Source organism: Amia ocellicauda, chromosome 17 (assembly GCF_036373705.1).
Source record: "Amia ocellicauda isolate fAmiCal2 chromosome 17, fAmiCal2.hap1, whole genome shotgun sequence".
NCBI classification, from domain to species: Eukaryota; Metazoa; Chordata; class Actinopteri; order Amiiformes; family Amiidae; genus Amia; species Amia ocellicauda.
In genome coordinates, this window is record NC_089866.1 from 18,816,235 (window position 1) to 18,829,365 (window position 13,131).

Sequence of the window (13,131 nt, forward strand, 5' to 3'; positions counted from 1 at the left end):
CAAAACTGGATGAAAGCGGAAACTATAGATGCCTCTATGATGTGGTTCACAGTACAACCGAGAAAGCCCAGCAAATCAATCACGCTACATTCATAAATTACTCAACGCTGCTCACACATCCATGATACTATCTAGACGTGATCACTGCTCTTTTGATATAAAGAATTATCCTACAGAAAAAAAAATAACAATGCATAAGCAGGACATAGGATTCTTTATATACACTCACCTAAAGGATTATTAGGAACACCTGTTCAATTTCTCATTAATGCAATTATCTAACCAACCAATCACATGGCAGTTGCTTCAATGCATTTAGGGGTGTGGTCCTGGTCAAGACAATCTCCTGAACTCCAAACTGAATGTCTGAATGGGAAAGAAAGGTGATTTAAGCAATTTTGAGCGTGGCATGGTTGTTGGTGCCAGACGGGCCGGTCTGAGTATTTCACAATCTGCTCAGTTACTGGGATTTTCACGCACAACCGTTTCTAGGGTTTACAAAGAATGGTGTGAAAAGGGAAAAACATCCAGTATGCGGCAGTCCTGTGGGCGAAAATGCCTTGTTGATGCTAGAGATCAGAGGAGAATGGGCCGACTGATTCAAGCTGATAGAAGAGCAACTTTGACTGAAATAACCACTCGTTACAACCGAGGTATGCAGCAAAGCATTTGTGAAGCCACAACACGTACAACCTTGAGGCGGATGGGCTACAACAGCAGAAGACCCCACCGGGTACCACTCATCTCCACTACAAATAGGAAAAAGAGGCTACAATTTGCACAAGCTCACCAAAATTGGACAGTTGAAGACTGGAAAAATGTTGCCTGGTCTGATGAGTCTCGATTTCTGTTGAGACATTCAGATGGTAGAGTCAGAATTTGGCGTAAACAGAATGAGAACATGGATCCATCATGCCTTGTTACCACTGTGCAGGCTGGTGGTGGTGGTGTAATGGTGTGGGGGATGTTTTCTTGGCACACTGTAGGCCCCTTAGTGCCAATTGGGCATCGTTTAAATGCCATGGCCTACCTGAGCATTGTTTCTGACCATGTCCATCCCTTTATGACCACCATGTACCCATCCTCTGATGGCTACTTCCAGCAGGATAATGCACCATGTCACAAAGGTCGAATCATTTCAAATTGGTTTCTTGAACATGACAATCAGTTCACTGTACTAAACTGGCCCCCACAGTCACCAGATCTCAACCCAATAGAGCATCTTTGGGATGTGGTGGAACGGGAGCTTCGTGCCCTGGATGTGCATTCCACAAATCTCCAACAACTGCAAGATGCTATCCTATCAATATGGGCCAACATTTCTAAAGAATGCTTTCAGCACCTTGTTGAATCAATGCCACGTAGAATTAAGGCGAAAGGTGGTCAAACACAGTATTAGTATGGTGTTCCTAATAATCCTTTAGGTGAGTGTATATAGATAGCACCTGTAATACTTTAATACTAGTTTAGAAGGGCTAACATTGCAGTCTAGTAAACAACAAATTAAAATATATATATTTAAATTATTTAATCTCTTCAAGGTTTCCCACAATACTATTGTTGTCTTTTGATTTGATGTGCAGATTTATTTACTTGTTTATTATCATTACTTGGAATTCAGTGGTCTTTATATGTGATCTTCAGAGACTACAGTAGCCTAATATGCTTGTCCTCATAGGAGTTGGAACATCTACAGTGAGTGTTAATGCCTGACTGAAATCAGTGATCTGCACATCACACAGATGTCCAATAAAAAAAGGTTTGGCCAACTGTAGCTCTTGTATTTCACATTTTCACTTGCTCAGAGCACTCGGAAAAGATAATCAGCCATTTGTTCCTGAAAACAAGTTGGACAATGGACACAGTTTTCTTAATGTAACAATAAATAAATATCGTCTTAAATGTGTATGTCGGTTTGCTGGCTTCCTGTGCACGTGCTGTAACAATGCATTGGTTTAACAGCACCATAGGAGGGAGCAGATAACCCAGTCCTGATGGAATGAAAAAGACTCCGTGCTAGATGCCTTTTACTATCAATTCTGGGATTGTAAAAAAAAAAAAAAAGTTCAGCACAGTCAACGAATGACAACCAGAAGCTTTTCAGTCAGTTCTTCGTGCAGCAGACCGATTTAAGGCACAGAAATCATGATGGCAGTGCATGTCTTCTCATTCTTTGCAAGAATATGCTCAGCTGATTCAAGTGGTTCATCCATTTTGTTCGGTTCTTAATGGCTGTGTTGCCGCTACCAGTTTAGGAACTCCCTCACGTGGGCCCACAGTTTGGTTATCCACAGGTTGACCCCCAGCTCTGTGAGGTACTGAATTTCGGGAGTCAGCATTTTGCGACAGAGTTTGCGATGCTTTTTGTCAATGTTCTTCTTGAGGTTGTAGCCCAGAATGGACTTCTCCCCGATCGGCTGCCAGGGCTGCATGGATGTGTCTTGGATGCGGCCGGCCTCCACGGGTTGCCCACCCTCGATGCAGATGGCTGCCATCTCTGAGTTCCTCCTCTGCAGCTCCAGCACATCCCGGGCCATGCGCTCCCTCCCGTAAGCCTCCACCCTCCTCCAGAAGGTGAGGTTGAAGTGGCGGTAAAGCATCCAGTCGATGGCGTTCCATTCCAAGGCTTGGCTTCTCAAGTCAGGGGTGAGTTTGGACACCAAGGAATCTTTGCGGGCATTGAGCTTGAAGAAGAGCAAGTCCTCCATGTCCCAGCAGAGCGTGTCTTTCAGGAGGATGAGCGACTCCTCGAAGTGCTCCACCATCATCACCAAGTGGAAACGGTTCTCAATGGCCTGGATGCTCTGCTGCACTCGGGGGTCGTCGGGGCTGAGGTTGTTGTCGTAGCCGAAATCAAAGAACAGCAGGTTCCGGAGGTAGAAAGAATTGTAACCTTCGGGGTCGTAGTAGCGCCAGGGTTCACGCAGAAACTCAGCCACCTTGTCCTCCGCGGAGATCTTCCAAGTGAGCGGCACCACTTTGCCAAAGTAGTGGAAGGACGACTCGAAAAGCTCGGCAGGGTCCCGCAGGATAGTGACGTAAGCAGTGTCAGCTGGCAATAGTTTCAAAATCTCAGGCTCGTTGAATCGCATGTGGTTGCAGATCACATTGAAACACATCCCCGGCCGGTAGTCCTTCACCTGCGTGCGCTGGAAGGGAGAGGGGTAGAAGAAATCATTGCGGCTGTCGGGGAAGGCAAATTTGAGCCGGTGCTTCTCCCCGAAACGGAAAAGGATGTTCAGGATAGTGCTGCTTGCCGTCTTGTGAGTCTTCATGAACATTAAGTCTACCTTTGGCGTACAGCTTCCTCCCTGCCCTGATGCACTCTGGGAAGTGTTTAAGTGCTGTCCCCGGGCGTGTGAAGGCCGATATGCACATGAATAAGGCACTGGAATCCTGTTAGAAAAAATAAAATATATGAGCTGAAAGTAATAGTAATTGATATGTTTAATTAGATCCTAGTATTATCTGACCCTTTGGACTCCCCAAAAATATATAATGTTAAAAGGGATACTTCAGTGTTTTGGCATTTTAGCCTGATGTCTAACTCACCCAGTCATCCGTAGAAACCTTCTTTAATTCTGTGCATCGTTTGAAGAAATTTAATTTTTTCGTCAATGGTCACAAAACGCTGACTCTCAAAACTGGCTAATAGACCTTTTAAATACTCAAAAGCTTGGCTGTTTGTCATGTGTAGTCTTATAATACTATAAATACTACATTAATAGTTCAATAAATGTGTTAATTTACTGGTAATCATAAGAAATGATTTTCCACATACTTCCCTACTTTCGGCGAGATAGTTCCAACAGAAAAATACTTTTAAACATATTAATCAAATTACGTGTGATTTTGTATAGACTTGTATAGAATACTTCATGTACAAATGTGCTATCCACCCAGCTTTTGAGTATTTAAAAGGACTATTATCTGTTTTTTTGAGTCAGCGCTTTGCGACCATTGACTTCCAGCTATTGTGTTATGTTAACGAAATGAAAAATTCAAATTTCTTCAAACTGGATGCACAGAATTAAAAAGGTTTCCACGGATTCGTATGACTCTGTATGTGTAAGACATCAAGCTAAAATGCCAAAATACTGGAGTATGCCTTTAAGATATATTTATTCATTGCTGATTCGGCTTAGTTCAATACTCTATCAATGGATTATTTTACAAAAACCTCGTGGTCTTCACAATATTGACTTCCCAGGGTTGCTTCGTCATACTTACTCCTGCAAATTTAGCTGCACAGGAGGAGCAGTTAAGGAGTAGAGCAGGATCATGCAGCTGGTTAGAAGGGTTCCCAGGACTAGTCCCTTACACATGGATTTCCACTGTTTGCCTTGGTTTCCAATCATGGTCCCAGCTGTGATGAGAAAAAAAAGGGTTAGACTATAGACTATAGACTATATATATATATATATATATATATATATATATATATATATATATATATATTCTTTGAAGACTGAAGCTAAAAGTAATTTAAATGGTAGGCCATATTTCGGACCGTTTCACAAAGATAGAACACCTCAGAAAGTTATTTTTAAAATACCAATAATTACACGAATGCGTAATTAAAACATTAAAATCAGCCAATATTACGCTCATAAATAACTTTAACTAAGTCGTGCTCCCCCACTGTTTAACCCTTTACACCGTAGGTTCTCTCTCTCTCTCTCTCTCTCTCAATGTCTCGATGTAGCGATACATGTCTATATATCTATATGACTATGTATGAATCTATTTAACCTCACCCAATTATATGACGTACACTGATCAGCCATAACATCATGACCACCTGCCTAATATTGTGTAGCTCCTCCTTTTGCCGCCAAAACAGCCCTGACCAGTCGAGGCCTGGACTCCACTAGACCTCTGAAGGTGTGCTGTGGTATCTGGCACCAAGATGTTAGCAGCAGATCCTTTAAGTCCTGTAAGTTGAGAGGTGGGGCCTCCATGGATCGGACTTGTTTGTCCAGCACATCCCACAGATGCTCGATTGGATTAAGATCTGGGGAATTTGGAGGCCAAGTCAACACCTTGAACTAGTTATTCATCAGACCAGACCACCTTCTTCCATTTCTCCATGGTCCAGTTCTGATGCTCACGTGCTCATTGTAGGCGCTTTCAGCAGTGGACAGGGGTCAGCATGGGCACCCTGACTGGTCTGCGGTTACGCAGCACCATACTCAACAAACTGCGATGCACTGTGTGTTCTGACACCTTTCTATCAGAACCAGCATTCACTTTTTTTTCAGCAATTTGAGCTACAGTAGCTCGTCTGTTGGATCGGAACACACGGGCCAGCCTTCCCTCCCCACGTGCATCAATGAGCCTTGGCCGCCCATGACCCTGTGGCCGGTTCACCGCTTTTCCTTCCTTGGACCACTATTGATAGTTACTGACCACTGCAGACCGGGAACACCCCACAAGAGCTGTAGTTTTGGAGATGCTCTGACCCAGTGGTCTAGCCATCACAATTTGGCCCTTGTCAAAGTCCCTCAGATCCTTACACTTGCCCATTTTTCCTGCTTCTAACACATCAACTTTTGAGGACAAAATGTTCAATTGCTGCCTAATACATCCCACCCACTGACGGGTGCCATGATAACTAGATTATCAGTGTTATTCACTGTTTTATGCATGGCCCTGTTATTGTGTGGTCTTGTTTATTAAAATAAATATATACACATATAGGCTAAATAAAGGCACCTGCAAAACACAACAGGTTTAAAATGTAGCCTATCAATTTTCCCCCCTTGATAGGATCACAAAATGCAGGAAATGGAGGCTGTAAGAGACGAAACTGAGACCAGTAAGGCTAAAGCAATATGGGCTTCTGGAGGCGCTGAGCCGGAGGGTTAAAACATGCTGTGTGCGGCCCCTGGGAGCTGAGAGAAATAAGGCTGAAGCAGGTGTATTGCGGCTTCTGGAGGCGGCGTCTAGCTTCTTACAGAGCGCATGAACCTGTGCTCATTCCATTATGTTGTCTTAAATACACTACATATACATACAGAAATAAATACACAAATGAATAAATAAAGGCTCCTTCAAGATATCACATGATGAAAATATAGCCTATCCATTTGCCTCTCCATGGGATCAAATGAAAGGCAACAAATTCAGCGCTGTATACGGAACTGAGAGAATAAGGCTAAAGCAAGTGAATGCCAGCTTCTGGGGGGCTGGGAAAGCATAGGATAAAGCAGCATTTTTATGCCACTAGTGGGGACCTACAGTAGTTGTTCCATATACTACAATGGGGGCTATATCATGAAGGCTCAATACATGTGCCTTTGTCTCCGGGAGCTACAGGGGCGCCTCCCCTCACCTCTATTGCATAAACATTTCTTCTAGTAGGCGCTTCGATGCATGTAGAATGTCGAGGATCGGGTGAATGGACAAGGTCCACGATAGTCACCGCTAATTGATATGATCTTAATTGGTCTTCAGACGCCTTAAGATTACACATAGTGGACAGCTTAGCTCATGCTCCACTAATTGGAGAGACAGGGAACACTTGGTATTCACAGTCCATAGCTTAAACCCGTGTTTGTGAAAATTTGAAAGGCTGAGATCTTTAATTTCCACCTGGGTCCAATTGTTAGAGAAGAATTGCCTCTCCTGTGGGAGTTCTTACTTCCTGTGTGTCCCTCACCATGCTGTTTGTGGAAAGTGAACATGCCAGTCAACACAGCCCTATGGCTTCCTGTTTCAATTAACCTGCTATTAGTGACGTCAGGGCAATACTTCAGGGGGCTGGCAGAAATGCAAAATTCTGCTGCTGACATTGCTTCCTGTCCAGATGAATTCTGCCTATTAGAATAAAAACTGTTCCATGGGGAGCAACCTTGCTTTCCAGGCAACAAATGAATTACTGTAAGCCACGTGTCTCTTGTGCTTCTGTCTCTCTGAAGTCTGAATCACACCACCTTTAGCAGTGTGGCACAGTTCAACAAGGTGTGAGTCTCAATATCCAACTGTCTGTTTTATTCTTGTGTCAGTAAGGGAGGGTTGAGTTTGTGAAATGATTTTGTTCTATTGAGCAATCTAATTAAATGATTTCCATATATGCACCTGCCACACCTATGAGTAAACCCTGACAGACAATGGATAATAACTACATTAAAACTACTCATGAAACAAACCACACTACTTTCTGTGATTTATTCCCCCCCTTTGAAATCAAAATTAATATATGTTACAGCTCTATCTGTAAGTAAGTGTTTGTCAAAACAAAAGCATTACATAATAAACAGTTCAATTTAAGATTTAGGTTCAAGGTAATTCCAACTCCCATTAAAACATGTTTTTCTAGACTTTGTATAAACATATCCATCTCACTAGGTTTAATCTTTAAAGATGTGAGCGCCTTTGCAAGTTGATGATGATGATGTGTCTAGGTACAAGACACGCAAAATGAAAGAGGGACATCTGAAAGCAAGCTTGGTACATTTTAGCAGGAGATATAACAAGACATTTCATATCAGAACTCCTGGTTTCGGCTTGACAGAGATTGCAGCTCTAGATATCAGCCAGTGTCTTACAAATCTTACCTTGTCCCCTTGGATGGCCCTTCAGAAATACAAGGAGGAAATATTTACGTTTAATCATCATGCAGCATAATCTCAGTCCGTACTAAAGTATCGAGCATCACACGAATCGCAGCTGCACGTCTGATTCATACACTGAGCACCTCAGACTAGTTCATACTCTCTCGCATAACATGCTGCTAAACCTGTTAGACTAGTAATCCTCTAGCATCTAGTATCTGTATGCATCTTAACTGCCAGTGAAAACTATGTATAAAGTTGATCTTTAATGGCTTTATTATATACAAAATTACAAGAGTGGGACAAAAGTAAATATGGGGAAACACATGGAAAACCACTCAGAAGCAGTACACAGAAAACAATACAATACGATTAACGAGTAATGCAATTTAAGTCAAATTACAATAAAATATACAGGAAGTGCACCAAGCAGAAGCAGACCTCTTATAGGATAACATCCTATGAATATTGTTCCCAGGATTAAAATGTATGTGTGTTTCAGGTGATAATCTTCAGATGTTCTTGTCTGATTTTAAACTTTTTTTTAATTATTATTTTATTATTGTCTCATTGTTCTGTCTTTCACTCCCTTTGGTTTGGCCTTCTTCAGTTCTTTTCGCACTCAAATGAGCGGGACAATCCTACTTTGCCCAACGAGAGCCGTATGTACTTTACTGTTACACTCCCCTTCCCTCCTTTATTTTCTTCACCCGGCTGTTAAACGTATAATTATCCGGACATGACATAAATCATGATGTAAATGGGTTGTTTCAGAAAGCTCGACTCTGCCCTATATTGTGACAAATTCACTAATTTCCAAGATCCACTGCAATGTTTTTTGCTGAAAGAAGAGTTTCAGCTGGCTGGGGCCAGCTTGCATGTCTGAATGGCCCTTTTACAGAGTACCCTGTCCATTGAATGAATTATAAATTCCTGTGGAATCTGATAGCTACAAGGTAAGTGACTCTGTTCAACAGCAGGTAACCAGATCGCAACTCAGTGCTGACTGAGCACAAAAGACTAAAACTAAAACTAAAACTAAAATGAATTCTAAATGCATAATACTTATCTGCAGGGCATCTATTGTAAGTCAATGTTCACTTATGCTGCTAATTGGTCTTTGGATCTCTCCTAAGACACTATACAACTCTCTGGGTGCTTTAGGCATGAATGTGATCCACTTCTCAGGTTGATAAGCCGAAATGTTTTGTGAAAGTTAGACCATACCCCAAAAAATAAAATAAAAAATTAACAAAGCAGCAACTGAACAACTCATCTGTGTTTCTTTTGACGTTTGGTCTGCCTGACTCCTTCATGAAAGGAAATCCAAGACACAGAGAGCTCTTTCCTTTGAACAGGCTGTAAGCAATACTCCCTGCGTTTTGCCCTCAGCATATGAATTGGTCATTAAAGCCGAGCGTTTTTGCAATTGTTAACCCACAGGTCGCGCATTGCCAAAATAAATCTGAGCATTAGTCTTGATTCAGGGCTTTAATGTAGCTGCTTCCCCTGCAAATGACCTAAAAATCCCCACACCTCCTGGTTTAGTTAGGCATCAACTCTACCGGGTAACACTTCACGAATTCTCTCGTTAATTTCAAGTGCCACTGCATGCTATTAAAAGTGTGAGAAAAACAATAATTTACTTCTTAGTTTGGTTCATTGATTTCCTGTGAGAATCAGCAGGGGAGGCAAACTGGTGGTGTGTATTGTGCATTGTATTTTAAGAGGGGTGTAGAGATGATTTTAATGATTTTAAACCCAAACCACTTTCTTACAAATGTAATGTGTTGTGATCCATGTCTGATGTGTGCATGTGGCTAAAATGGATTAATAATGTTCTATTATACATTTTTTATAGCCTAAAAAACTGCCACTGGTGAAGTATTCACTGTGATTTCCCTGTTGTGTAATTCACATGCCTCTGGGGGTTTATTCATCCCAATCCACATTGAGTACCATGGGATCTAATTTTAAATGCAGTAGGTCAGTGATCTCAAAGCCACAAAACAGCTCAGACGGGTTCCTGATCTACACTATCTACAAAGGATAGAGTTGTAAAACTCTAAAATAGTACAACAGACAGTGTCTACTCTATGTATTCTTTATGTATCTAATGCAATAATTGAATAAAATGCCAATTGATCCCATCATTAAAACACAATTGTATGTATTTAAAGTAAAAGGCAGGGATGTTGTAGAGCCCACCGCTTAATAATAAAAAATGATTTTGTATGTTCAAAATGTTTCTACCCTAAAACATTTTATAAATATATCAATTTCGGACCATTTCTGGTATGTTCGGTAAACATTTCCAATATTGAAGATACATTTTACAGCTGAGTTTCAAATTTGAAAGCAAAGGAAAACAATCGTGTAAGCTAACAAATAATCCTGTGTGTGCCACAAATGTGACAAATTTCAAATGTAAACTATTGAGGGCAGGAGAGCATTGTATTGTGTATGGGAGAGATTTCCTAACAAACGCACTAAGACATTTTTACGGACTGTATCCTGACAGCTTGATATGTTTTACAAGTTGATAGGAAATTTGATAACTTTCCCATTTAGAAATGAAGATGACCTGTAGTCCCATTCCAGCCTCACTCCTTAGTATTAGAAAACCCACTGCTGGCTAAATGGGGTTACAAGTCTATCCTGAGGCTCTGATAAACACAAACACCAGCAAGTGACATGCTGCACTTTTCAAAGCAGAGGATGTGATCATTTAGATGCGGTAAGAACATTGTATTAAGTTGACAATCACTGTGCATTTCCATTTTTCCATGTGCACACTGTTATTCTTTACATAAGTTGCTCAACACACTCCCAATTACAAAATCTGTTACAAGTAAAATCACCCTCTAACACTGCATAACGGGGTGTTTATTTTCTTGTATAAACTACGCAGTATGTACAGACACACACACCCATGTTTAGATACACACTGTATGGTATGTAGGTCATTTATATGCTTCAAAGCAAATTTAAAGTAGTCATGAATTTATGGCTTAACCAGTCAGTGGATTACAACTTTCAGTGGAAAACAAGCATGTAGAGGAAGATTACCTTACTGTGAATAACTCCTGGAAAGTCAGTTTTATGCAGGATGGGGAAAAAGCTGCAAGGAAGATTTTGTTGTTTGTTTTTAATCCAGACTCCAAAGACACAATTGACAGGTTGATCTCCTGTCTTCCTGCAGCGTTGTGTGTCTCAGCCTGATTCCAGGGATGGTGTGCAGTCCTGTAATCCCTCAGAGATGCAGTGTATCCGTCATATGAGCCCAGTGTCTCCAGTGGTTGTGAAGTGTCTATATGTGCAACTCTTGTTGGGTTTCTTCCCACATCTCACTTTGTCAGGTGTTCTCCAAAATTCCAGTCTTTGATCCCCCTCCCTGGCTGTAACACAAACTGCGGCGCAGTCCCATGGGGAGGTTTGGTGACAGCCACCCTTGAAGTGACGTCAACTGGAACGGAGGGCCTATTGCTATTGCGAGGGAGCAGTGTGTATGTAGAGAGAAAGGGAGTGGGGGTGGCTGAGGCGCTATTCTTCTGTGCTCTCCAACACAGAGGGCTATTCAAAGCACAAACCCTTCAGGGAATGTAGAGAGCAACTATTGGACAATGTCAGGGTAAGTATAACCGAATAAAAATAAATAAATATAAGTCTCCCATTAAAGCCAGAAACAAAAGCCTTACTAAAACTACAAATATAGCAGCAGTTGAGAAGTGTTTGAGCCTATTTCACAACTCTTTTCAAACATGTATACCTAATCAACCAGAATATGGAATGCCCAAATTCTTGCTCTAAAAAATATAGAACGGTAACTTAAACATCAACTATCACCAGATAAAGAAACGATAAATAAAAGACCCCACCAACACCTGATGTCTTTGTCTTCAGGCGTATTAGGTAGGAAGGAAATATACTATAGGAGTAAAAACTAAAATTGTGTTTTGTCTGGAGGCTATTGATCCAAGAATTAGGATGTCAAGGTATCTCCTGTTGTTAGTCCTAAACACACCTGCTGTTAGCACTAAATGCACCTGCTTTCAGTATCCCAACCTTCTCACTATTAGGTAATTACACAGGGATCACAGCATGGTACAAGTTTAAACTTACGCTCCACCCTTTCTTGAAATAAAAAAGTTAAAATCCTACACCACCTCCGGATATCGGGTTGCTGTGTCAGAAGTATTACTATTTTCAGGACTTTGGGAAGAGAGAAACTGGCCAAGACCACTCTTGAAACTGAACAAATGAAATGGAAGATTCAGACCAAATGTAAGTTTGAAATCAAAAGACCCTCTGCAACTTTTAAGACATCTCCAGTCTCTAAAACCATGCGCTTCCCAGCTGCAACATTCAGGAGAGTGAAGAGCAGACTCCTGTGAAGAATGGGGATCTCAGTACCAGCTCCCCACACTGGACAATGAGCTGCTATCCCATGATGCAACCAGCTTGAGCAGAATACACTTAAAAGCAGGGTGCATCTTTGCCTCGTAATAATAAATATACTACTCTGCCCCCAGATCAAATACTTCGGCTCTTGTGAGAGAGAGCGAGAATGTCCAAAAATGCCAGCTGTGAAGCAAAAATCTTAGAGCCACGCTGAGCGGTGAGCTGGGCGAGAATGTGAGGAATGGCATGTGGGGCGGTTAGGGGCAGGGGGTGAATGCAGATATTGAGCTCCAGGGCAGGACTGGTCTGGCACTGCCCCCACCGACCAAACAGTGGCTTCGCAGATTGTCAAGGGCAAGGAGCAAACCGCGAGCGTCACAATGGGCCAGCGATGCGATGAACTAATCGTAGCGCCTGCCGCCACACATACCAAGAGCAGACCACGCTCCTGGAAGACCAGCGCCAAATTCATGGCCTTGTTGACCGGACCGTCACAATGGATGAATAATGCACTGACAATCGTGGACCTTCTCCGACTAGCCTCCAGCATATATCCTCTCAGGTAGCACTCGACAGCAGTGGAGATCAATGTATGAGATACTCTAGAAGGAGACACTATATTTAGCTATTTTCATTAATTATTCAGCTTGTAGTCTAGTATAGTAGTGTACAGTGAAGCAACATTTAATTGAATGTATTACTGCACTTTTGCAACACTTAAAATTAGGGATGCACCGAATTTAAAATTCTTGGCCGAAGCTGAAACTGAATATAATGAAACACTTGGCTGAAGGCCGAATACCGAACATGGTTTTTCGATTTTTTTTCCAATTATTTCACCATTGCATAAATTAAAGTCTAAATGTGCTTTTTACTATTTTGTCTTGCTTTTCAAATAACATTCCAGCAGATATTATACCAACAAAGCACAATATAACTTAAAATAAATAAATTAGTAAAGTAAACATTTTTTATTTGGCCATCTTTGAGCCCCTCTTCTTGAATAGCCTAAATTAGGCCTATAACTGACAGCTGAAAGAATGTAACATACTATGTATGCCTACAACAAAAAAGTGCATTAAAAAGTGCATTGAAAAGGGTGTGAAAAGTGGATGAACCCACAACAAATGAATAATCATCCTAGACATAAGCCTACTTCTCAGGACAAGTACCT

General features: G+C 41.5%; 1 protein-coding gene across 1 annotated transcript; it reads right to left on the reverse strand.

Moving 5' to 3' along the window:
• Nucleotides 1–1,065: 1,065 nt before the first annotated feature.
• On the reverse strand, nt 1,066–12,203 carry gal3st1a (galactose-3-O-sulfotransferase 1a). The gene is made up of 3 exons (XM_066688761.1): nt 7,560–12,203; nt 4,231–4,366; nt 1,066–3,396 (listed from the first exon to the last, which is right to left on the reverse strand). Exons 1-3 carry the CDS (start codon nt 7,618–7,620, stop codon nt 2,244–2,246), a joined length of 1,350 nt encoding a protein of 449 aa, XP_066544858.1. The 5' UTR covers nt 7,621–12,203; the 3' UTR covers nt 1,066–2,243.
• Nucleotides 12,204–13,131: the final 928 nt, after the last annotated feature.